Source organism: Pezoporus wallicus, unplaced genomic scaffold, assembly GCF_028554395.1.
Source record: "Pezoporus wallicus isolate ANWC-B61680 ecotype Strahan unplaced genomic scaffold, APGP_CSIRO_Pwel_v1 contig_13784, whole genome shotgun sequence".
In the NCBI taxonomy this organism is placed as follows: domain Eukaryota; kingdom Metazoa; phylum Chordata; class Aves; order Psittaciformes; family Psittacidae; genus Pezoporus; species Pezoporus wallicus.
This window is the reverse complement of record NW_026642372.1, coordinates 90,702-114,204: the sequence shown is the minus strand read 5'-3', so window position 1 is coordinate 114,204 and position 23,503 is coordinate 90,702. Positions and strand designations below refer to the sequence as shown.

Below are 23,503 nucleotides of genomic sequence, written 5' to 3'. Positions count from 1 at the left end.
TGGTGAGTGTTCATGATTATCAAGGACATAGATAGTTTTTAGGTTACTAATCAGGCAAATAAGTTGCCAAGCCAAATTCTGAATCTTGTAATTATATTTTACCTCCCCAAAACCAGGAGGCAAGTTTTACTATTTCTATCTAAACCCAAGCTTTTTCATAAAAAAAGTTAATTTGGATTTTTCTTCTCCTGGCCCATGGCAGAAAAGAAAGCTGAATCCTCAATTTCAGTCTCTTAGTAATAAAAATGAAACAACTAATTCTTCCTTTTATTTTTGAAAATTTCACCTAAGTTTTCGGGACCTTAGATTTAAAGCAGCTTGTCTGCAAGTTATGTCGCCAGTAGAAACTGGCTTTCATGTACAGCCCTGCTATATTCGTTTGCTTACATCTTAAGTTGTTCTGTAGTTTTGTTGCAGCTAGTAATGAATTACTATTAACAAGTGGTTTTATGTTTGTTTACTTCAGGAGCAAGCACCTGTTTTGTCTGTGTTTTCTAATGAATGAGCTTTTTCTCATACTGAAAATAACATTCATAGCAATGCTTCCTCAATACCTGGCGAATAGTGAAAACCAGGAATGTTTGCCTGTGCTGTTGTTCCGCTAGAGTTTTTGAAGCTTGGTTTTGATAGATCAAAAACATTGTGGAGTCACGCTGATAAAATATTTGTTTAGCTCTTGACCTCTCTGAAATTTGCCAGAAAAAGCCCCCAAACCTCTGTCATTTTTTATTTGTGAAGACTAAGACAACCACATTGTAGAAAGACGTGTAATGGTAGCATCTCCTCCTTGCCACCAGCATGAACCAAACTGGGGTGGATCATTGAGAGGTAAAGATTTCTGGGTTACTACAGTCTCAGTTGCTAGAGTGATATTGATACAGTGATACATAATACTGACCTCAGTAATGAACCTAGATCCGAATGAAGTCAATGACTGTAGACAGCGCTAATTTAACAAATAGAAAAAAAAAAATTTTGAGGGATTGTGTGAGTAACACGAAAAGAGCAGAGGACAGTGACAATCTGGATCCTGGCTGATGTGTCTGTGATTAGAATTGTGCCACTTTTTACAGTGGCTGCATGCCGTTGACCTCAACGTTGTGAGCTGTTATTCTCTTTCTACGACTAACATTGAAACTGCAACCTTATTCCTAATATGCAAGTGGAGGTCAGTTTAGGCATTTCAACAGTCATGACTTTACTAGTAGAAGAAAGGCACATCTTTAGCAGAAGTTTTGGTTAAAATGGAATTAAGAGATACTTCATGCAATGTCTATGCATGTGTCACTTCTGTCATCCAGTGCAGGTCTTTTGTAACATCGCCGTTAATTTCCCAGTGCTTCCTAGATGTTTTTGAATTCACTAAGGATCCGTATCACCTAAAAAGTGATGGAGGACTGAAAGGAAAGACTGTCCAAAGGATTTTATTCTCTCTTTTCATGCTATTTCAGGCTTACTTGACTCTGTGGCGGGCAACTAATTTTCTGCACTGGAAGAGAAGAAAGAAATATTAGTTGTTAACAAGTATCTTCATATTACATTACACTGAAACAAATGTAGTACTTTTTCACATTAATACTTTTCCTAATCTCACTTTGTCATGTAGCTACGCTTTCTGTTGCCTCAAGAAAGAAATGCATTGAGATTTATGAGAATCTTTCATAGGACAGTCTCCTAGAAAATAGTTTCTGTTATGACAGTGATTGAAAGACTAAAAGGATAGTAGGCAGCACTGAAATGACTTTGTAACCTCCAGCACCTCTGTTTCAAAGAGGCCGATTCAAAATCTGGAAAATGGTATTACTTATGTAACAGAAGCCATATTTTGTGCATGGATTAAAACTGGCATAACTTCAAACTTGAAAGTTTAGATTCTCTTCTGAGTGACACAATTGAGATGGGAACATTTATAGTAATGTATGAGTCTGTCATTTCCATGAATCTGTCATTACTATTTCCTTTATTTTATGTGATGTGTTGTAGTTCATTCTAGTCTTGCAGTCTAAGTTACAGATGGAAAAGAATTTAATCTGAATTTTGTTATCCGTAGATAAGCCATGTCACTTCCAGCTGATGAAACCGTAGGGGACCTGCCTGTGAGAGATGTAGGTCTAACTCCAGCTGGAATTGAAGGATTACAAGGTTTGTACCAGCTGCTGTTTATTACAATTGCAGGCTTTGATCAGTGGCTTCTTTAGTTTCTTTCTAAAATCGTTTCTGACGTTCCCACTCATAAAATTAAGTTCAAATACCATTCAAAACCTGGGTTAAATTCTGAAAGGTACTATGGCCCACTCTATGTTCATGTTGCTTGTTATAAGAGAGGAGCTGCTGTGATTTGGTAAAAACTGGAAAACTCATTGAGGTATAAAATTCATCCTTCCAGAAGAAAGGAGGACTTGTTTTGCTGAACTGAGGACAAAGCCAGGCCCTTTGAACAAAATGGGAACCAAAAATACTATTGCATTCTTATACGTTACTCAGCTGCTGTTAAAATGGAAGTACTGGGCTTAATCTTGTATCTAAGTAAATTTACATTATTGTGAGTTAATCTTGTCAAGCTTCAAGAGAGTATGTTAACTTTGATTAGAAAGCATCTCGTTGGTAATGATCATTTATTTTTTAAGTAGTATGTTTGACAGTGCCTTTTTATTTGCTCAACTATTTCCTTTGAGCTGTCGAGTTATGTACTGTTTACTGTGTAATTTTTTTTATTATTTTTTTCATCTGTAAGAAGGAGACAAAAGGAGATGTTAATACGCCAGTGTCTGCAAAAGATAATCAACAGACTGATACAAGTGTAAAATATCAAGCTACTTGAAAATTTTGGTTTTTTTCAGTATTTCAAAATCAGTTAGACTTTGGATTACATGTTGTTGAATATATTGAAGGTAATTTAAAGTTGTCTTTGTTTGAGTAGAATCAACTACACAGAATGTAAAAGCTCGACAAGCTGTATCACGAATCAGTCGAAAGGAACTGGAAGACAGATTCCTTCGTGTACACGATGAGAACATCTTACTCAAACAGCATGCAAATAAGCAAGAGGAGAAGATTAAAAGGTATGGAGCTTAGTGTTTTTGTTTTAGCTACAATAACATTTTCACTCTTTAAAGCATTATCAACAGGTTCAAAATCATGCTGATTTCTCTCAGAGCACTTTTTAAAATAGTAGCATAAATCACTCATTGGAATTCATTTTTTTATTGATCTCTGGTTGTCTCTGTGGTATATGGGATATTTTTTGCAGTGGACAGTATTAGATCTCCATGTAGAGAGGCACACTGCTCTCCACCACTTCAGAGCTGGTACCTTGGGTTCATAGCAATGCTATCTCAGTACGAATATAACAGGTATTCTGGGAACTAAAGAAGAGGCAGCAGAAGCCTAATTAGTCATCAGGTATTTCATCCTAGAATCATAATGTCCTATGAAGAGATTCTGCCCCTCTTTTTGTTCTTCTCTGTCGTCCAAGTTGACTAGCATCTAGCCTTTTATCTAGTTAAACCCTAACGTATCTTTATAATTGTGATCAACTCTCCTATACTAAGGGTAATAGATAACTTCATAGAAGAAATCCCAAGTAGCATGGCCAGCATAGTATCCAGTGTGCCCAAACATATGCAAGCAACATTAGGGTTGTTACTAAACTTTGTGCTGTGCTGACAAACCAGTCTGGACTCAGCAGAGCTCTTCATGGTGTTACTATACTCCAGGAGGACTCGTTAATCCGAAAACACCATGACTCTGTGTTCACATTGTGCTGCACTTAAGCTAATAAAATCTTGCTGCATCTAAGCTAGCTTCTGGTAACAAGCTAACAAGTTCATGAATGGGTGTCTGAAGATATTGCTTCTCTAGGTGAGATATTTCATACTTCTCAAAAGTCCAAAACATTCTTTCCTTTTGACTCAGTATTCACTATCAAATTGACGAGCATGACATAACTTCCATCTTTTCTGTCAGGCTACTGACAAATATAAGACAGCGGAATAAATGAATTGTTTGCTTATGCAAACTTTGCAAATGCCATTTCCAGTGTTTCTGTTAGATGATTTATCAAACACACTCATCAGCCACTTAAATAAAATCACACAGAATGTCCAAATTGAATACCTGAATTCATATTTTAAGTTACAGAAAATATAAAACACAGTGTTAGTCTAGACTGCCAGAGAAAAATTTTAACTCTTAAGCTAAATTTCTTTCCCAGCATCCCTTGTGCCAAAACCATTGTAACTAAAAGTTTGGAATTAATTTGCAGTAGAGTACATTGAAAAAAACAATGAACAAAAAACCTGCTTACAGGCAAGTAACATTCTGTGACATCCTAAAGTTATTATAGATTTTTTTTGTTTCACTTTTGTTCTTTTAAGTAGAAGCTTCTGTCCACAAGCATACAAAAATAAAACACGACCCTTTAAAGAAATGAAGTGTGTCTGTATTTTCAGTCTTCTTTCTGGGCCTGCAAAAATAGATTCCCTATAAACTAGATACAGGTCTTAAAGGTGTGTGACCAATTTTGTAAAGTCTTGAACTTGTCTCTCTCATCAAAGCCACCTTTTCTTTCTTTATATGCCAAGTTTTTTCCATTCACTGCTGGGTGTGTTTTCTGTTCTTGTATATTACATCACCCCCATGTGCCCTCTCTGCCTTTTGTTCTAGCGTACCAATGTTTATCAAAACTAAAGGAAATCAAAGGTACAACTCTTGAGATGCCAAAAGCAAAATTTGTATTCATTAAAAAATAGATGAAAACCATACCCTCTGCACCTAATTATATTCTGCAGCTAACCATTCCTTCTCTGAAGCACATAGGTAATATTTATCAAGTATAAAATTGAGTGTGGTAATGAGAACTATTAAGTTTCTTTTTCTGGAGCACCATCCATCTGTATATTTTAGCCACTTGAGAACTGAAATATATTTTTAAATCCCCAAAATCTAGAAATGGTATATCATTGGAATGTTGCATATTATTAGTGTTCTTTCAATAGTTGGATATTTTGTGGAATTGTAGCTTTTGTAGTTTGCCCTGCCACATCCCAAATCTGTAACTTGCTTAACAGCATGCAGAGGATCCTATATAAGGTCATGCATTAAAAATTACATTTAAGCAGCATATGGAGTAAATATGTGTCCTCCCTTTACTAACCTTAAATGATAAGCCTTAGGAAACTGTTATTTGTCAGTGCTATAAAGCAGATTGCTGCACAGTGGTTTCAATTATCTTCAAAGAGTTCTTCACAGGCAGTAATAGTTATATCAAAACCTGAAATTTATTATTCAGGTTCTATGCTGAAGTCTTCACAGTGATTATGTTCCTTTCAACAGAGTGCTTTTTATGCTGACTTTTCACATTCTTTTTCATCTTGTTTTATTATTTTCCCCAGAATGGCCACCAAGTTAATACGGCTTGTTAATGATAAAAAAAGGTCTGAACAGGTTGGTGGCGGCCCCAAGCGGCTCGGCCAGGCTGTGGAAATGGAAGAAATGATTGAGGATTTGCAAGAGAGAGTTCGTGAGCTTGAGAAACAAAATGAGAGCCTCCGCAGCAAACTCATTTCAGCTAAACAGCAGCTCCAGATTCAATGCCATAGACCTTATCCATACAGCTGTGTTCAATCTCGTGTTAACACTGGGCTCAAAAAAGTGAGTGAGGCTGCTGGCATGCCGGAGCACACAAAGAAAGGTATAATTCGCATTTAGTAAAAGCAGTGGTTTACATAGGTGCCATGAGTTAGCGTGTCGTAGTAGAAAGTACGTGCTGTTCCCTGTTCAGCAGCGAGTAATAGTACCTGTAGGTAGGTAGATTGTTCTTTCCCCTTTTTCTTGTATTTATTTATAGTAATCATGATAACTTGTTTGCCATTTTGAGAATCCACAGTGGTAGGGGTAAAAGGACAGATCTGAAACTAAAGTAGTTATCAGGCAAGTTTTCTAACAGTTAAATCATGAGACTTTTTTAATATAACTTTTCTATGTGTTCAAGGCTCATAAAAAGTATATGAAAAACTTCAGTGTTATCATGTTATAACAAAGTTTTACATCTGTAGTTTGTTTGCACATGTTTTTCTTTTTTTTAATTTCAGGGTTTGTTCTCGTCTCTTGATGCATGTGTGCACAACACTGCAGACTTGAAAAATCTATTACATGTGTGGACTTTTAAAAACAAAATACCACAATGCAGCCATTTATAATGATACTTTTTGCTGTCAAGTCTTGCTGCTTAAGGCAGTCTCACTCTCAGTCCTTTATTTATAGTAGCTACAGTTAGAAATTACACTTTAAAACCTTCCTATTTTCATATGAACATTTGTAGAAGTAGTTGTACTCAGTTAACTTAAACAATGTACAGATAATATGTTCAAAAAAAACAAGACTTCTATGGCCCTGATTCAAAATTGAGTCAGCACAATTGTCTTGACTTCTACAAGCTATGAATCGGGCAGATGGCCTGATCCATAGCTATATTGTTTTTTTCTCCATATCAGCCTCCCACTGGTCTTTATTTTGGTTACATTAATTATGTAACCAAATGTATTTCAGGTATATGAAAACAGGAACAATTCTCATGCTTTAGACAGGCCCTTTTGATTAATGATGATGCCCAACATGAGACTGCTAGGTTTATGTGCTTCCTGTGTTTAAAGATTGTTGGACACTTAAAGTCCTCTGTGAAACCATAAGGTTGAATCTCGAAATATTTTTAGTGCAGATCAGAAACTATTCAGAGGAATTATCAAAACATAAAATGCCTGCATAAATTCAGGAAGGCATAGCTGTCCCTAGGGTATGAAGAGGCAAGAAGAGCCCACAAATAATAAATCCCCCTTACTGTATCTGCTTTGTGTTTGACTGATTTAGAAATACTATATCAAGTCAATCTGAAAGATGTGGTCAGGTATGAATGTTCATTAAACACTCACTGGTTTCTCTCATAACTTTATTGAGTACAACCAGCTGAGATAAATCTGGATTAACAAAAATAAACAAAATACATATGAATACACACATATGTATATAGTACAGTTACCAATGCCTTAAAAATAATACTTCAAGATCAAAATTCTAAATATATAAATAAATGAAGTTAACGCAGCACAAATGCAATGTAGGAAATTAATTTTTTAGATCATTTTGTGAACCTGCTGGTATCATTGTACTTTGAATCTAAATGACTTCATTTTGGGAACTGAGGGATGGCAGCATTAATGCTGTATTTGAAACATAATGCATAGTTTGGTCCCCACTCTAAACTTACTGAAGAAAGAGAAGCAGCAGAAAGAGATTTGGAGAAACCATTGCTTTTACTCTTGACAATATTTATTCTTTAAGTAATTTCTCACTTTCCTTCTTCATCAGGGACTCGGTATGCTTCTAAAGAACATAAGGAAATTATTTGCAGTGCTGATAAAAATGGCCCTTTAGTTGCTTGTCTAGGTGAATGACACTTGTGATTTTGTAAAGAAAGTGCTATCAGAGAAAAAGTGATGACAAGTGTTCCCATTTAATAACACTGATATTGTTGTTCTTTGAAGAAAACATCTTACTTCTGTCTTTAGAAGTAAAATCTTCTAAGAAAAACCTTTCAAGGCATGTTTTTAACAGTACTTACCAGAGCATGCTGTATCACCCATAGTTGAAATTTCACAGCAGCTGTGTTGTAGACACCGATTGTCTCTTTCCACTTGAATTTGTTGTGAATACTTCTTACGGCATCTATATACAGGTTGTAAGTGTTTGTACTGCGTAGAAATTGCTGTTTTGTGAAATGCTTTTTCATTCAGCATGACAAAAATTTATAAATTTTTTTTTTAGGAATGAGAGTTCAGGATTTAGAAGTGAGATCACCTAACCTTGGACTCCCAGAATATGGACTGAGTCAGCTTGAGGCTTCGAGGGCTGAAATAAGAGATTTGTATGGTTTTCTTAATTTTTGTCATTACGATTGTTAATACTCATGGTTTTCTTGAAGGAAAAAACAATATTTTTCAGAAGTTTTACTTCAGAAAATAAAGTGAAGTTGTTGGATCTGACAACAGTAACGCTGGTAACAATACAGAAGTGTTTTATGTTAAGGAAAACATAGGATTAAAGATTTAGAATGCAGAATGCAGGTACATATAATTTGGCTGGAAGTTAAAACTGATCTTCAGTGGTGAGCCTCTCTATTTTGCTAGGGAGCAATGCTGCCTGCTTAGTACTGGACAAAACTGACATAAGCAAGGGCAACCTTAGCTACAAAATTGTTACCAACATGACTCCTAAGGTGTGTGGGATAACCCAGGCAAGTGGTAACTGTTGAATATGTTATGCTTATCATTTAAGCTCAGTTTCTAGAGGTGGTCAGATTTTGTGGATAAGTTAAAAAAAGCGCGCTATGGGATAGAAATGTAAAATGATTTTGATTCATTTTGGCATTTTGAAAGTTGATTTATAGTCCAGTTGCACATTTTAACTGAAATGGAAGCTCAGGAATCTCTTGATAACATCCTTAATGTAGGGACTGCATGAGAACAGAAAGGTACTTACAGGGTGGCGAAGAGGTAGTTAATATCTAATTTAAAGATACCGAGGTCTGATCAGAGTATTTTTCTTGACCAAAATATATTATAACTTATTATGCTTTTTAGACATCTGGTTTTCTAAAGGCTGCTTTCAGTATGTGTGTTTCTTTCTATAATGATTTAGCTTAATTAGGTCTACTACAACATCCATAAATGCTGAATTTTCAGTAAGTGGGGAAGCTAAGTACACAAATCCATGAATTACTGTGCAATTGTGTGTTTTGTACATGAAGTTTTGTAGACACAAAGATTTAGTGGGATCATAGGAAATCATTTTACAGAAATGCACTTAGCAATTATTTTAATAATTTACTTAAAATTGCTTAACAATTTTTAAATGGAACTCTTGCTAGTATCCTGTGTGGATTTAATCTTTGCTGAACAGTTACATGATTTTTTAAAATAATCTGCCTTATAATAGAACATTGTTACTGGAGTGAAAAAAAAAAAAAAAGCTTAGTAATCTAATAGTGATGGGCCTAGAAAGGGCTATTACTCCTTACACCTGTCACTTCTTAAGATTTGGAAAATAAGAGCTATTTATTAATACTGCCGTGAATCTCAGTGTTCACAGTAGCTTTTTTCCTAAGACTGATCAAATACATTATTATAATGCAGGAAAAAATCGAATAGCATTTTTTTCAGAGATTTCAGTTCTCACAAATGTGCCAAAAATAACCATATCTGCTCAGAATGGTGGACTCAGGTACAAAAGCAAACACGTGGCCAAAAAAGTCAAGGTACTTTTAAGTCTATGATACGTATACAAGGTAACAAAGAATTGTATCTTATGCTTCAAAAGCTTTAGAGTGGGAAAATATTGTAGATGTTGCTTACTCTTATTTGAAAAAATATTATTGGGAGAGTTAACTGAGATTAATTTGTCAAGAAAGTCAAACTTGTGGCCTATTAAAAAATTCAGACTCTATTGTTCTCTGATTTTCTTTTTTTTAGTTTCATTTACTCAATAAATTTCGTAAGACATATAGTCTTATTTAGTATTATTTGGGAGGGGATGTAAAGTTACTAAACTCAGAATAAAAATTTAAAAATTACTTTCACTGCTCCATTTGTTGAAGATTTTGAAGATTTCATGTTCCTTTGATAGCTAGTAATTTTGTTTTCCTCTTCAGAAAACACTTGGCACTAAAGGATTAGGAGGGAGATATGTTTAATATAAAGTATAAGAAACCATGCATGATGTTTTCAGCTAGATTCCACTGAATATTATTCAGTCCACATAAACATTTAAGAGTTTGTTTGGTAATGTTTTTTATTCATTTCTCTATTTATTGTACTGTTCACATATTTTCGTGGTGTGACCTCTAATTATTTTCATCATAAATTGAACTCTTAAGCCTCTATTCGTAAAAAAAAGTACTAATTTTGCTGAACACTTTTAAAATTTTTGCTTTCTTGACTATTTATTTTATTTTTTTCTTTTATTAAATACTTCCCTTGTTTTGGAATATACGATGCTTGTACTTGCAGGGAGACTGTGATTGAGTCTCAGAAGGAACGCATTGAGGGACTAGAGCGTGGCAGAGAGATACTTGTGAGTGAGCTAAGAAGGAAAGAAAAGGAAATTGAAGAATCCATCCTACGGCTGAAAGAGCAAGAAACAGCAAGCCAAAGGTATTGTGAAAAATGGCAGTCTCCATGGTGGAAGCATTAGAAGAGCTGTGTCATAATGTTTATGTATGGCTGTGAAAATTTCTTGTTCTGCTAGGAAATACGTGCTTTATTCATTTTTAAACCACCCTTTGGTGAAACTAAGTAACAAAATGTTTTACCAGATAGCCATGGATAATTCTAATCAAGGAGATTGTTATGATAATAGGTTATGATGTATTTTCATAAGTAAGCAAAGAAGTTCATAATTACCATTTTAGAGAATTCATTTCTAGCTGATTCAGATTCAATTGAAGTTCAACTCAGTAAATTTTAATCATCTATTGTTTCTTCAATATATTCTTAGAAAATTTTAAATATAGACTCCTGGTGAGAATTTAATGTTCATCAATACTCAGTGATAATTTGGAGTATACAAATAGTAGAAATATAAAGGCCCAGTAAGGGTAGATTAAAAAATTTTGGAAGGAATATGATACGGCTATGCAGTGAAAAAAAGGCAATCATGCTTGTGGAATCAGTTTCACAATAAAGCCTCAATTATTTTAATATTTTCTCTCTTCTTCCACTTTTGCAAAAAGATACGCAAAATCATGCAACATTGCATATATTTTCTCTCTTTTGAGTGTTTCAATTTCAGCCTGTTACTTTTAATTCTACAAAGAATCCAATATGGCATGATCCTGCATTCCTTACTCATTCGATTTCAGTGGAAGTTCTACTTGGATAAGAAATACATGGTCAGTTCTTTAACTCTCTTTCAAGAGAGGGACCCCGTTATTATGTGTAAGCATTCTTTTGTGCATCAGTGGCACTACATAAATAATATATCATAATGTTTGCTAGTAAATTCTTCACAAAGTCATAAGTCTCCCCTATTCAGAATTTCCTTTAAATAGTTTAAATAGGTTAAAGAAGTTGTTATTATGAATAATTTCTCAGTCTGTGCCTACAGTCAATTCAGAAAATATTTTAAAGTTTTTTTCGTTATTTGACAATAATCTGATGCAAACCTCAAAGAACTTCTGTGCTTCATTCTTCTGTAGATAAACGGTGTTAAGTACAGCAGACAGAAACTGAACATGTAACTATCAGGTACCATATTTCTGAGAAATTTTTAAGGACTTTTAAAGATGCACTTCAAATTCAGCTAAAAAAAATATTTAAAGTCAGGCAACAAAAAGTAGTGCAGATCCTTATTTATTTATGTTTCTCAAATTACCTGTATACAATCCATGACACTTGGCCGAAGTTACTGTCTTTGAATTCATATTTGAATTTCTGGAAGTATTTCTGTTACAGTCCTTTTCTTGTTTGAAGCCTGGTAAAAGATAGGTTAAGTCTTTAAGAGTTTACAGTGTTTTGCTGAACACATTGGGAAAGGAATTGAAAATTTTCCACTAGTGCATCTTTAGAATAGTATGCATTCTGTCATTTTGCTACTGGAATACTTTATGGAAGACTTATTTTTGCCATGTTTTTCAAGTTGTATTTTTTTCATGCTGAAAGAATCAGAGCCAGAACTTAGAGGGATACTGTTGTCTCCAGGTTTAACTGCAAGCGTAGGTACCTATACATACTATCTTTAGGAGATTTTCATTAGCTTGCTTTCTTGAAAAGTCTTGCAACTGCTCTCTAGAACAGTCTGTATTAGCTGTTTTATTACACGAATAGACCTACACGTTCTATGTAATTCTTGTTTTTAATCTTCTTTCCCTCAGCAGAGAAGAAACTGTCAATGGTAAAATGCTGGAGGAAAAAATGGAAATTTGGCTGACTGATGAGGCCATCTGATTTTGTCTTTGTAGCTTATGTCTTTGGATTCTGGTACAATTTTCAACTTTTTCATGTGTTTTGTAAAAGTACACTTGGCTGTCATCTAGATGTGTTACTATTTAAAGACAGTTCATCTGTTAAAATTCTTTAGGGACTGTATGTTGCCAAAAAGACATGAGTGTTTCCACCTATCTCTTCGTGTTGTAGCACCATTTGATCTCGGCCTGTTAACAAAATCAGGTTACTTTCAACATTTAGGAAAGTATTCTTTATTCTTCTGTATGATTAAGAAATTCTTGTAACTGAAATAACTGTCGTTCCAAACAGTTAAGCAGCCACAGTTAATAATTGTTGATCCATCAGCAGTAAGGGGGGGGAGATAGTAGTTATCTTGAGTCTTCTACCCACAAGAAATACATTAATATTTTAAAACTACCTTTGTAGCTTCACTACAATTTCTGTATGACCACATAAGAGGTGCATAACAGAGCTGAGTTCATATGCAGTGTACTCCTCAAGGTGGTTATTGTAACATGGCTGCAATCAATGTTTTTTTCAATATTTCATTGGAGATTGTTTGGGGATTATTTCAAGAATACATAATTCTGATTTAATTCTGACTTAAGGGAGAAACTTGATGTGTGGCTTGTTAGATTGAACATATTTTCTTAACTTTTTACAAAATTTAACTGCATTTGACTTGTCTGTTTTTAAATTAAAGATGGCCAAAACCATAATAACCTCATGATTTAAGTTCTATGATGACCAGTGCACAAGTTAAACAATCACATTTTGCAAGCGGCTATCTTCAGATGTCTTAACAGATCATAGTACTTTCCCAAAAACGTTGTCCAATCTACCCAAAATTCATTTGTGAAACAGGTGTTTGGTGTTTGCATGTTTGTGCGTGTTTTTCTCTTTTGTGGTTGGGGTTTTTTAAGTGAAAAAACTTTCCTGCTAGTCATTTTTTAATTCTTTTGTCATTTTCTGCCATTTTTTTTTTGGAATCAGACCTATCAGACCTATTAAGTGTGTGGATTTTTGGACAGGAGTATCATATCTGACACACGTATGACTTCTGTGTTAGCATTGTGGACCTAGATTAAAACGTGGAACATGTTAATCACAGTACATTACCTAAAGGGTTTTGAGATACTACAGCATGTATATGAATTTGCTAAATCATCTCTAATAAATAGACATGTTGTATAAAAAAAACCCTTATATTTGCATCTTCCTGATTTTTCATATCTAACCAGTTTACCTAAAGATCATGACTTTTTTAATATCTAGCTCTTCAGCCAGGCAAACAAATATGGAATTTTATATTGGTATTTTAAAAAAAATCTGAATTTCAGTGTTTAAGCTGTTGCTGCAATGTTAATATTTTGGTTTTTTGCAAGTATACTATGAATTACAACATAAAGGTGCTACTGGAAGGTGAATATTGTTGGGCTTTTTACCCCTTTATATTTGACTTGCAAGAAATAGGAGGTAAAGGAAAGAACAGAATGTATATCAACATACAATTCTGTTTGTAGTTCCTAAGCATCATAGAATGAGAGGAGTACTGCACATTGATATTCTATTCTTTACTTCTCTGCTTGGGAAGTGTTTGTCTTGACCACTGATGCATTGGTGATTGAGAACTGTTATCATAGAAAACTTTTATTGTACAAGACAGAGGGTAAGTGATCCTGAGAAGTGGTATGGTGATATTTTTATACTTGCTTGTTTTTCTTGTTCTGAAGGTAAATGGGGAAAGTTTATGAGTCACTGGTCCAGCTGATGCAATTACAGGACTCTTTTAAGAGTAGTCTCAGTATTGTATCCATGTCCTGCTCATATAGAAGCAAAGACAAGATGCAAGGGATATGGTTTGATTAGACCTTGATTTTATTAGTTTAGCCATCTGGGATTTACTGGCATAAATTTGTACAGTGCAGGTCAAGATCCTTTCTTTAATCATTTCTTTCTGGTTTAGGTTGCTATCAGTCGCCCATTCCTACGCAGCTGGTCCCCAGCATGTTACTGGAATCCCACTCTGTATGCTTTTAATCCAAATGAGAATAGGTCTGGAAAAGAGCCTGTCTCTTTGGTATACTTCAGACATTAACCCCAAACATAATTCTTAGCTTTTTAATGAGTCACTTTCTCCTAACTTAATTTTCAATTTCAAACTTTTTAACCCAGTTTTAAGATGAGGTTTAGAGTGGAAGGATAGAGTTCATGTTCATTATTTCTGCACTTGGAGTAGAAGGTGTGCTAGAGCTAAATCAGTATGCCCATTAATTCAGGTTACTTACTCAAAAGGGTTATTGGTTCCTTTTTTAACTTCTGCTCCAGGCCTACCTCCATGTTTTCAGACTCTGTAGCAGAGCTTTTGACTTTTTTGGCAACAGAGAAAATAATGAATGTGTTGTCTTAGTCCATCTTTATTATACATTGTTTTATTACTCTTTGAGCAAAATAAAGGTAACATTGACTTTTATATCAGATCTGTATATAACCCCTATTTTTAAGTTATACCAGAACAGCTGGGCAAATATTCTAGGAGCAGAATGAATCAATGACCTGGGAGGGAGAAAGTTGTGTAGATAATCAGTTTCTATTTTATTCCACTGTTTTGTGTCTTCATTTATAGAAAAATTAATCTTCTCAGCAGAATCTTCCTCAGATAACTTTTCCTTGCCCACAAAATCTGAAATGATTTTTTCTTCAACAGCAAGTTTGTTGTCATGTACCTAGATGCATTGGATATTTTTAGACATATTTTGTTTAAATAAATAAGTAATGTATTGTAAAATTTCTGTAGAAAAATAGTTGTTGCTGCAGCCTGCAATGAGAGCTGAGACTGTGATTGATGTAGTACACTAATAAGAAATTAATTGCATGTTTTCTGTAGCTAGAAACTTCTTGAGATAAATACTACTATAATTTTCAGAATTGAAATGATCCCAATAAAAAGTAATTTTTCACTTCTGAATTTGAATAATTAGTTTCATGACATCAGTACACCAAACCTGTTTAAATCAAATGCTTTCATTCACTGTTGAAAAAACAGTTAATGTTGATTGTCAGAAGCCATGGGGTTTACATCTGTACATCATAAATTTCACTATCATCTGCTCCTTTCTCTACTAAAAAGAAAAAAAAAAAAGCCCCCTGCTTAAAAAAGAAAGGGAGGGGGAGGGGGGAAGAAAAATCCTTTGAAGGCATAAGAGCCTTTTGTTTGATGTGTGGAACAGGATTAAGAAAAATGTACCACTACATTAGCTTTTAGATAGCTAGCATGAGACAGTGCTGGTGTCTATTCTCACCACAACTTAAATTTACATAGATAACATGTTTTAGACACATGATATTTAGTGTTGCATTAGGGCTGTTTCTTGGGGAAGATCTGAGGTTAGTGAGTGTGTTTGTCTTCTGTGTAAGGCCAATTAACTGGGCAATGCCAAAACACAATAGGATTAGATATTTTACAGAATAAAAGGGAAGTATTTCACGTACCCAGCTGGTTTACAGATGTGTAAGCTTTGTAGTTCATTTTCTTGCTCCAGCATGGCATTGTGACAATTTGTCCAATATGTCTAAAGTAGGTAAATATTGGAACAGAAATTACCTTTTCAAATGCTAAAATTTATTCTGATTTCATCATATTTTATATTTATAATTATTGGTATTTTGTATTATATATATAATACAAATCAGAATTGGTTTCTCTTCCCAGACTTGAAGAAGCTGTGGAAACAGTGGAGTTTAGTTTTCACTGAAGGGAAGACATCTAAATAAATATTTATTTAAAATTATTTAACTGTTTTAAAACATCCTTTCTATTAAACAGTACTTTCTCAAATTAATCTTGGAATTGTGACAATATAAAACAGCTACATGGATATTCAGTGATTTTCATGTAGTTTAGACACACCTGCAGCTTGTTGAGTGCCAACCTTAAGTTTTATAGTATAAATTACTAAGTCACTTTTTCATATCAGTATTTGATACGTTTAAATTCAACGGGTAATCTGCTGGCATATAATGATAATGTACTAGCAACAAGTACTTTTGAAGGTGAAAAACAAGTGAAGGTAAAACAAATAATCTCTTTAGGCATAGGATTGTTTTCCTGTCATATCGTTTGATACAATGACCAATGAAGTAGATATACATTAACTCGAGCTCTGTCATTATGTGTTTACCTAAATTCTGTAATGTGGATTATAGATGAAGAAATTTATTGGGGTATTACACGCTAATCTTCTCTCAGATGTGTTGTGATTTGCAAAGGATTTCAACCTATCAAAACAAAAACAATTAATTTATTTTGTATCTTTAAGCTCATGATGAATTTCTTTTTAATACAATTTTGAAGGCTAAACATTCGGGACAATGTGGAAATGATCAAGATCCGTAAACAGCTGGTTGAGAAAAGCAATGCTCTTTCAGCAGCAGAAGGAAAATTTCTTCAGCTCCAAGAGGTAATTGCAATTTGGTCAGTGACATTCCTTTACTCTCGTCACATAAGCATGCATAAATGGAAAAGAAATATACACAGTTCTTGATTCTGAGTCAGTACTATATATGTGAAAATTAACCACATAATTCATTGCACCCAAACTACTTCAAATGTTTAGAGATTTTTAGTAATAAATTTTAATTTTTTAATTTCTTGCAGAAGGGTCTAGCAGGTCTTAAAGATGTTTTTCTGCAAAGCTATCCCAGGCAGACTGTGGAGAATGAACTGAGCTGTCCTGCTATCAAAAGAGATTCCTGGTCGTTTAAAAGAGAGTTTTACTTACATGTACTGATTTACCAATTAAGGGGTACCAGACCCCCCTCACTTTATCAGTCTTTGATAAAGTTGGAGAGGTTTGAATGATAGATGAGAGTTTTGATATTAGGGATTAAATAAATTGTGCTTGTAAATTCATGGAAATTATTTGAGGGCTACTGTAAGTCATGCATTTTCTTTCTAAAAAGAGCAGTTTCATGAAAATATCACCAGCACATGCAACTGCCTGGTAGACTCCAGGTAGGCTTTAGTTATACAGCATTTTTCTGCTTCTTCTCATCTGTTTTTGGAGAGCTTCATGTGCATACAGGCAGAGGTAGTATGATAATGACTTGGAAGTGGGAGAATCCTGTGAGTAGGAATCCTGTGTACAATGGAGCTTTCTAAAGTATCGTAGCCTTCTGAGGTGAAAGCACTTAAATATGCTTGTAAACTCTTACTGCTGCCTGCTTCTTGTTATTGTAGAAGGCTAAATAACATTTGTGCCATTAGATTTTTGTTTTGTTCCTTTTTCCCCTGTGTTTTTCTGTTTCTATGTTTTGCTTTGCTTCCCTTCCCACTTCAGTGTGATACCTGTGTCTTCTTTGCCAGAGCAGCACTTCTGTTAGTAGCCCAAATTTAATTTTTCACGGGGTGAGCTAAATTCCAGGGGAGACAGGTTTCATGTGGCTTTTTGTGTTCTTAAATAGAAAGCAATAAGTAAGCTGTTCCATTTTAAATCATATGTGACTTTTTGGTAATTTACAGCACACATCAAGTAGTTATGCACTTTCTTGGCAGCAGCTGAATAGGAACACATGCCTAGGATTCAAAGTGGTGTTTGAAGATGTTGTTTCTAATATTCACAATGAGAACTGAATTTTTGAACAGGATGAGTACGTTTGCTGTCTCTCTTTTTTTTTTTCTTTTTTATAAGATAAGGGATCCAATGGTTGTCTAGTTTTTTGAAATCTGTTTATTAAATGTGAATAACTGTAATATCCTAAATTTCTAATTTAGAGGGCATGTACTTCCAAACAGAACAGTTTTTAGTATTTTTATGTTGATTTTCTTTGTGCCTATTGCTTTAATTGTCATTTGCTGTAAGCTTGTACTGATTGAAACCTATATAATTCCTCTATGTTCATCTTCGAATTTGAGTCAACCGAAAATGTGAAACCACAGAATGAGAGCCTAGAATCCTACTCCATCTAATCATATTGAAGTTGGTCTTGCTACCAGACATTTACAGGACATTTTGTTGGTAAAGAATTTTAATGCAGCCGTTTGAATGAAGGAATTGTACAATCTGTTTAGAAGAACAAAGGACCCTGAAATAGTTTGGATTATATGTTTGATGCCATAGGTATACTTGTTTCCTTCAGTTACATACTGAACATTCAGGATTTCATAATTTGTAATAGTTGCACAGGTTAGCAGACTTCCTACAATTTTAAACACTACAGAGGGTTAATTCTTGTGAACAGCTGGTACAACAATTTCACAACTGTGATTGAGAGCAGCTTATGTTCATTTGTGCAGTATTTCTAGGAGGCATAGATCCATTTTCTTTAAATGAGTTATTTCTAATTAACAGCAATATCAAGGCATGTTTCCCGAAGATAAAAAGTCAAGACTAGAAATATTAAAGTCAAGTCATTATCCCAGTTGTTGCCATGACCTGAGTCTTGGGATACTCCAGGAAGAGCAGGAGAGAAGACTGTTTGGGCATAATGGAAAAAAATTGCTGGTGGAACACTCAGATATAGAAAATATACAGGCAAAGAATGCATTTTGCAATAAAAAATTAAAAGCAATAATGAGGGTGAAGTCATGGTTCCCTTAATGAGGAGGGTTAGTTCAAAATGGAGTTCAGGAGAGCAGCAGAAATACAGAAGGACTGGAACAAAGTAAAAGCAAGGGAATTTTTCAGGAGGATATTTTTAGTGCTTTAATGAGGTGGTTTGGTAGAATAAATATGAGTTGAATTTGTTTTCAACTGTTTTGGAAATTAAGGGAAGAGATGAGGTGAAATGGTCTATGAAAGCAGCTTTGCAAAGTGTTCTGGGGTTGTGTTTTTTTTTTCTTCAAATAGCATGGGTTGAAGTGAAACAAGTTATTGAAAGAGACAGGAAAAAATTGAAGCTGAGAGATGAGGAAGAAAACATGAGTTCACTTGGACAGTTGGAAGGGCTAGAGAAAGTAAGTATTCTGATTTTGAGGAGAAAGGAAAGAAATTTGGAGAGAAATGAAAAGAATGTGTAAAAGAATGGTTTTTAAGGTGCGCTTTTTTTGAAGTTATTGAAATACAGTTGACAGCTATAGAACAGAGCAAGAGAAGCACTAGGGAAAGACTTACGAATTTGTGAGTAATACAATTCATTATCTCTCTGAAATAAGGCTGACTGCTAATATTTATTCTCCATGATATTTTTCTTCCTGAGAAATAAGATATGAAAGGCTGAAGATCAAGATAGTGATTGGGTTTTCTGTGGGGGTTTTGCTTGTTTCTAGGATAATCTGACTGCATGTGAACCTAAACAACTTGTAAGGATTCACATTCAGTTTCTCCATTTAACCACTTTGTAGGAATATTGTATGGAAAAAATGAAGCTAACTTTTTTCTGTCTACATCATAAAATATTATCTATACTCATACATATACATGACATAAATTTTCATATGATCATTTTATTAAACAGGATATTAGCTTTTGGGCTGTTTTGTTTCAAGTCATACTTGAATGTGCTCTACATTTAAATTCTTAATGAATGAACCTTTATTAAAGCATTGTGGAATGTAAGCAGTGTAATATTAACTAATGTTCTGAAATAGAGGTTCTATCAGCATCTTCCATTTAATATTAAAATTGGTTAAATGTGCCTTAATATAAAATCATAGAATCATATAATCCATAGAAGTAAATTAAAATGTTAAAAAAAAAAATTATAAGTCCCTTGTTAAATTAGTGCCAGCAGGGAAATAGAACTGAGTGCACTAGGATTATGAAACAATTATATATCTACAACTAAGGGTTAACAGAGCTGTGAGAAGCTCTGTGATTAACACAACTGAGGTCAACATTCATTTTTGCTTGCTACTGCAGTGCTTTTGGTCAGCATGTCTAACCACTGTAACCACACCAAAATCTTTTAATTGCCTAACAGATGTATTTCTTGGTTGTTTTTACCATCACTGAACTAAGAGCTTAATGTTCCTGAGAGCAACAAGAATGCCACCTTCTCCTGATCATACGTAATGAAAGTTGTTTTCAGTTATGTAGTTCAAGAGTGTCTCCTGTTGTCCGCATTCAGAATATAAATTAAATACTGCCATAAGAGACCCCAGGTTGAATATGCAATGTTTTAACATTCAAGTAAGTATGTTTTGGTTGGGTTTTGTTGGTTTTTTTTTGTTTTTTCCTGGATTTTCCTTTATTTCTTTTCATAGAACGAAAGGAACTTGAAAGCCAACTATGATGCCTTTATAGCAAAAGGTGATGAACTGAATCTACAGCTTAAAGAGGAGCGGTTAAAGTGCCTTCATCTTGAAAAAGAGCTGCAGTCCATAACCATTTCAAACCGAAGGACGGAAGAGGTGAGATTGTCTTCAAGAGAGCTAGAATCTGCTTTAGGTAGCACACATAGGTATGGGGAAAGTAAGCATGGGATATCTTCTAGTTGTGGAGATATAAACAGACCTTGGGATAAAAACAGCTTGTGTTTGCAGCTTGCATTTCAAAAATCATTAACCATACCTGGTCCCTGTACCACATAATCACTGGGGCAGTGGTTGGACAATATTTGAGGTTAAAGTATGGGATTTCATGTCAATTCTGATACTAAATAAGTGGTTTGTTAACTGCAAAAAATCATGATACTTGATTTATTGAACACATATTGCTAGTGTTTTAGTATTATTTCAGTCCAATTTAATTACAGTATAGGGTAGAGTTACATCTTACTCAGCAGTTCAAATCGATCAGTTCTGTGTCTTTATCTAATAGCTCTCAGAGACTAGTGTCATCAGTAACAGTCACTCAGAGATAGGGCTAAAAATCGAGTGGTTTATTTCTCATTCTCTTCAACATAGGGGAGTAAGAGTCTGCAAACTTGTTTGGGGTTTTCTCACATATTTGTTTTTATTTTGTTGTAATGCATGTAGGGTGTATCTTAGGGGTTAAAGCATCTCATATTTTTAGAACCATATCCTTCTTTCGTGAGTGTTTTGAAAGCAAGGGTTTTTTGCTTCTATAAACGCTATTAAGAAAATATTTACTGTACAGAATCCATTAACTAGCTAATATTAATACCCACTAAAGTGGAAATAGAAATCTTTAATCCTATGGATTTTCAGATTTTTTTCCATAAGGCAGAATGTGATTATAGGTGCTGTTGTGCAACTAGACATGTTAGTCTCAGGTTCATATAAAAAGGACTGTCTGGGCCAAAGTAAGTCCATGTGTTGAGAAAAAAATGTGTTATTTAGAAGCTTCTAAGATACTGTTGTATAAAAAGAACAAATGAAAGCCTGACAAAATATTAACTATTTGTCTTTACACCTGCATTGTAATTTTGTTTTGTGCTGTGCATTTCTTGAAACTTTCTCCTTTGTTTTAGTTACAGGAAAGAATAAATGATCTAGAAAAAGAGAAAGAACTCTTGAGGGAAGACTATGATAAGCTGTATAACAGGTAAGTTACAGTTTTTGCATATACAAAACTTGATTCCTGACCTGTTTAATAGGCCTTCTTATACTGTGTGCTTGAATGTGCATATTGTGTGTTGTGAACATGTGTATATATTCATGCTACAGTTCATCATATCTGTAGGTGTATATGGAAACTTTTATGGTCAACCATTTCATCTGAAAAGCAGCAGCTTCTGTATTTTCTCTAATACTCTCAAAATCGTAAATTACTTCTTTTTAAAAATCTAATTAAAAAAGTGGATGTCTTTTTTGAACATCACAGATATTTTTTATTTTAATTTCTAATAATTTTTTTAGGGTTATTGTTGAAAGAAGTATACATCTAGGTAGACATGTATTCCTTTGCCTTTATTTATTCATTATTATTTTATTTTGGGAAAATGGGGTTTTGAACTTTTTATATGACTTCTTGCAGTACTTCTTAGTGGACGTATGTAAAGTCTGATATTTGCTAGCTACTCCATTGTTTATTTTTGAGGGGTGGTTTGTTTGGTTTGGTAATAGCTAACATTTCACTTCTACTGCTTGTGCTTGAAATTTTTTATCTGGGCTTATGTGAGCTTTTACAAAAGTTCCTATACATCGTGAGTTGTATGAACTGAATCAGCAGTGCATACAATGCAGAATACATTGGCAGATATGATTCAGAAATTCTCTGGTACAGAAAAGAAGTAATAATAGCCAATTGCCACAGGCGTATTAAAGGAAAAAAATGACCTTCAAATGAACTTTTCCTTTATTGTGAAACCATGTCTTTTGTAATGAAGAAGGTTAGAAAATAAGATAAATGGCCTAGAGCTAATAATTGTCTTGGAAATTAGGCAAAATGCTTGAAGTCTTTTCTCATATCAAAATCGTTTCCCTTAAAGTTTGTTTTGTCACTGTGATGTCTGTCAAAAAGTACAAATTACTAAAGACAGTGTGATAGCAAATGTTGTTTACAATGTTATTACAATATTTATTAAACTTTTTGTACTTTCTGTGATGAAATTAAAAATTATAGTAGGAAAAACTGAGTATAAATCATTTTTTACATATGAGTTGTAACATTTGTATAATCACAGTATTTAGAGTTTTGTATAGGGGCAGTTGGTCTTGCTTAAGTTCGTTGTAGATTTCTATGAAGTCTGATCATGCTATAAATATTTCTGATTATGATATTTTATTTTCCTCTATCATTTTGCAGAGAAATATTTCTTCCAAATTAACTGATAATTTTGTGTTCAAATTTTCTGTTTAAATAAAATCTTACTGAAGATAACATAAAAAAAGTTTAACTAGGCACATTGAAATATGATTCTGTCATAACAGTGATCTACACATGGCTCTTCTTTTACCTAAAAATATCTATCTTTTGCATATGTTCCCATTTAAACTTTGATTGATGTATCGTCATTCCATGTTACTGTATAGGTAACAAGAAATGAGAAAGAAAAATGGCTCATTTAATTATAACTGTTGTTTCATGGCCAGCGTGTTCTGTTGCCCATTTGAACCATGTGACTTTGCTACAGCTAACCTGTTGCTAGCAGTGAATAGGCCAGTGTCCACAGGTGCCAGATAGTTAATAAATACTTCCTTTTTTTTTTTTTTTCCCTAATGGAGAAAAAGAGGCATAAGTGCAGTCTTTGCTAATGTTATTTTTGGGGAAATTCATTTGAAGTTGATGGGAATTTTGCCAAAGGCAAGACTGACGAGCTGAATCTGAAAAGTTTACAAAGAGCAAATATGAATTTGTCAATTGACTCTTATTATTTAGTCAGTATCCAAGAAAACAGTTTGTTTGTATAAAAGGTTTGGTGTAATTGTTTTCATATGACCTTGTAATGCAAATCTAGCAATGCTTAAACCCCCTCCAAAGGAAATGGTGCCAGATGTGGCTGACCATTTATAGTTACCCAGATGGTTCCAAGTCCACTGAAATACAGTAAATGTGAAAGAAATTCCACGAGTTCAAATAAAAGTAATCTTAAAATTCAAAGGAAGAAAATGTCAGAAGTCGACTCAATTCAAACTGACAGAAACATTAGCATTATAGGCTTGG

General features: G+C 34.1%; 1 protein-coding gene across 1 annotated transcript in view; it reads left to right on the top strand.

The window, feature by feature from the left end:
- Window positions 1-1,734: 1,734 nt before the first annotated feature.
- Window positions 1,735-23,503, top strand: part of RPGRIP1L (RPGRIP1 like) — a 72,218-nt gene continuing 50,449 nt past the window's right edge. The window contains exons 1-8 of the mRNA XM_057429570.1: window positions 1,735-2,142; window positions 2,921-3,062; window positions 5,394-5,692; window positions 7,822-7,921; window positions 10,062-10,205; window positions 16,351-16,456; window positions 20,200-20,346; window positions 21,369-21,442. Coding sequence (XP_057285553.1) covers window positions 2,058-2,142; window positions 2,921-3,062; window positions 5,394-5,692; window positions 7,822-7,921; window positions 10,062-10,205; window positions 16,351-16,456; window positions 20,200-20,346; window positions 21,369-21,442 — 1,097 coding nt within the window. The 5' untranslated portion in view covers window positions 1,735-2,057. The remainder of the gene's footprint in view (window positions 2,143-2,920; window positions 3,063-5,393; window positions 5,693-7,821; window positions 7,922-10,061; window positions 10,206-16,350; window positions 16,457-20,199; window positions 20,347-21,368; window positions 21,443-23,503) is intronic.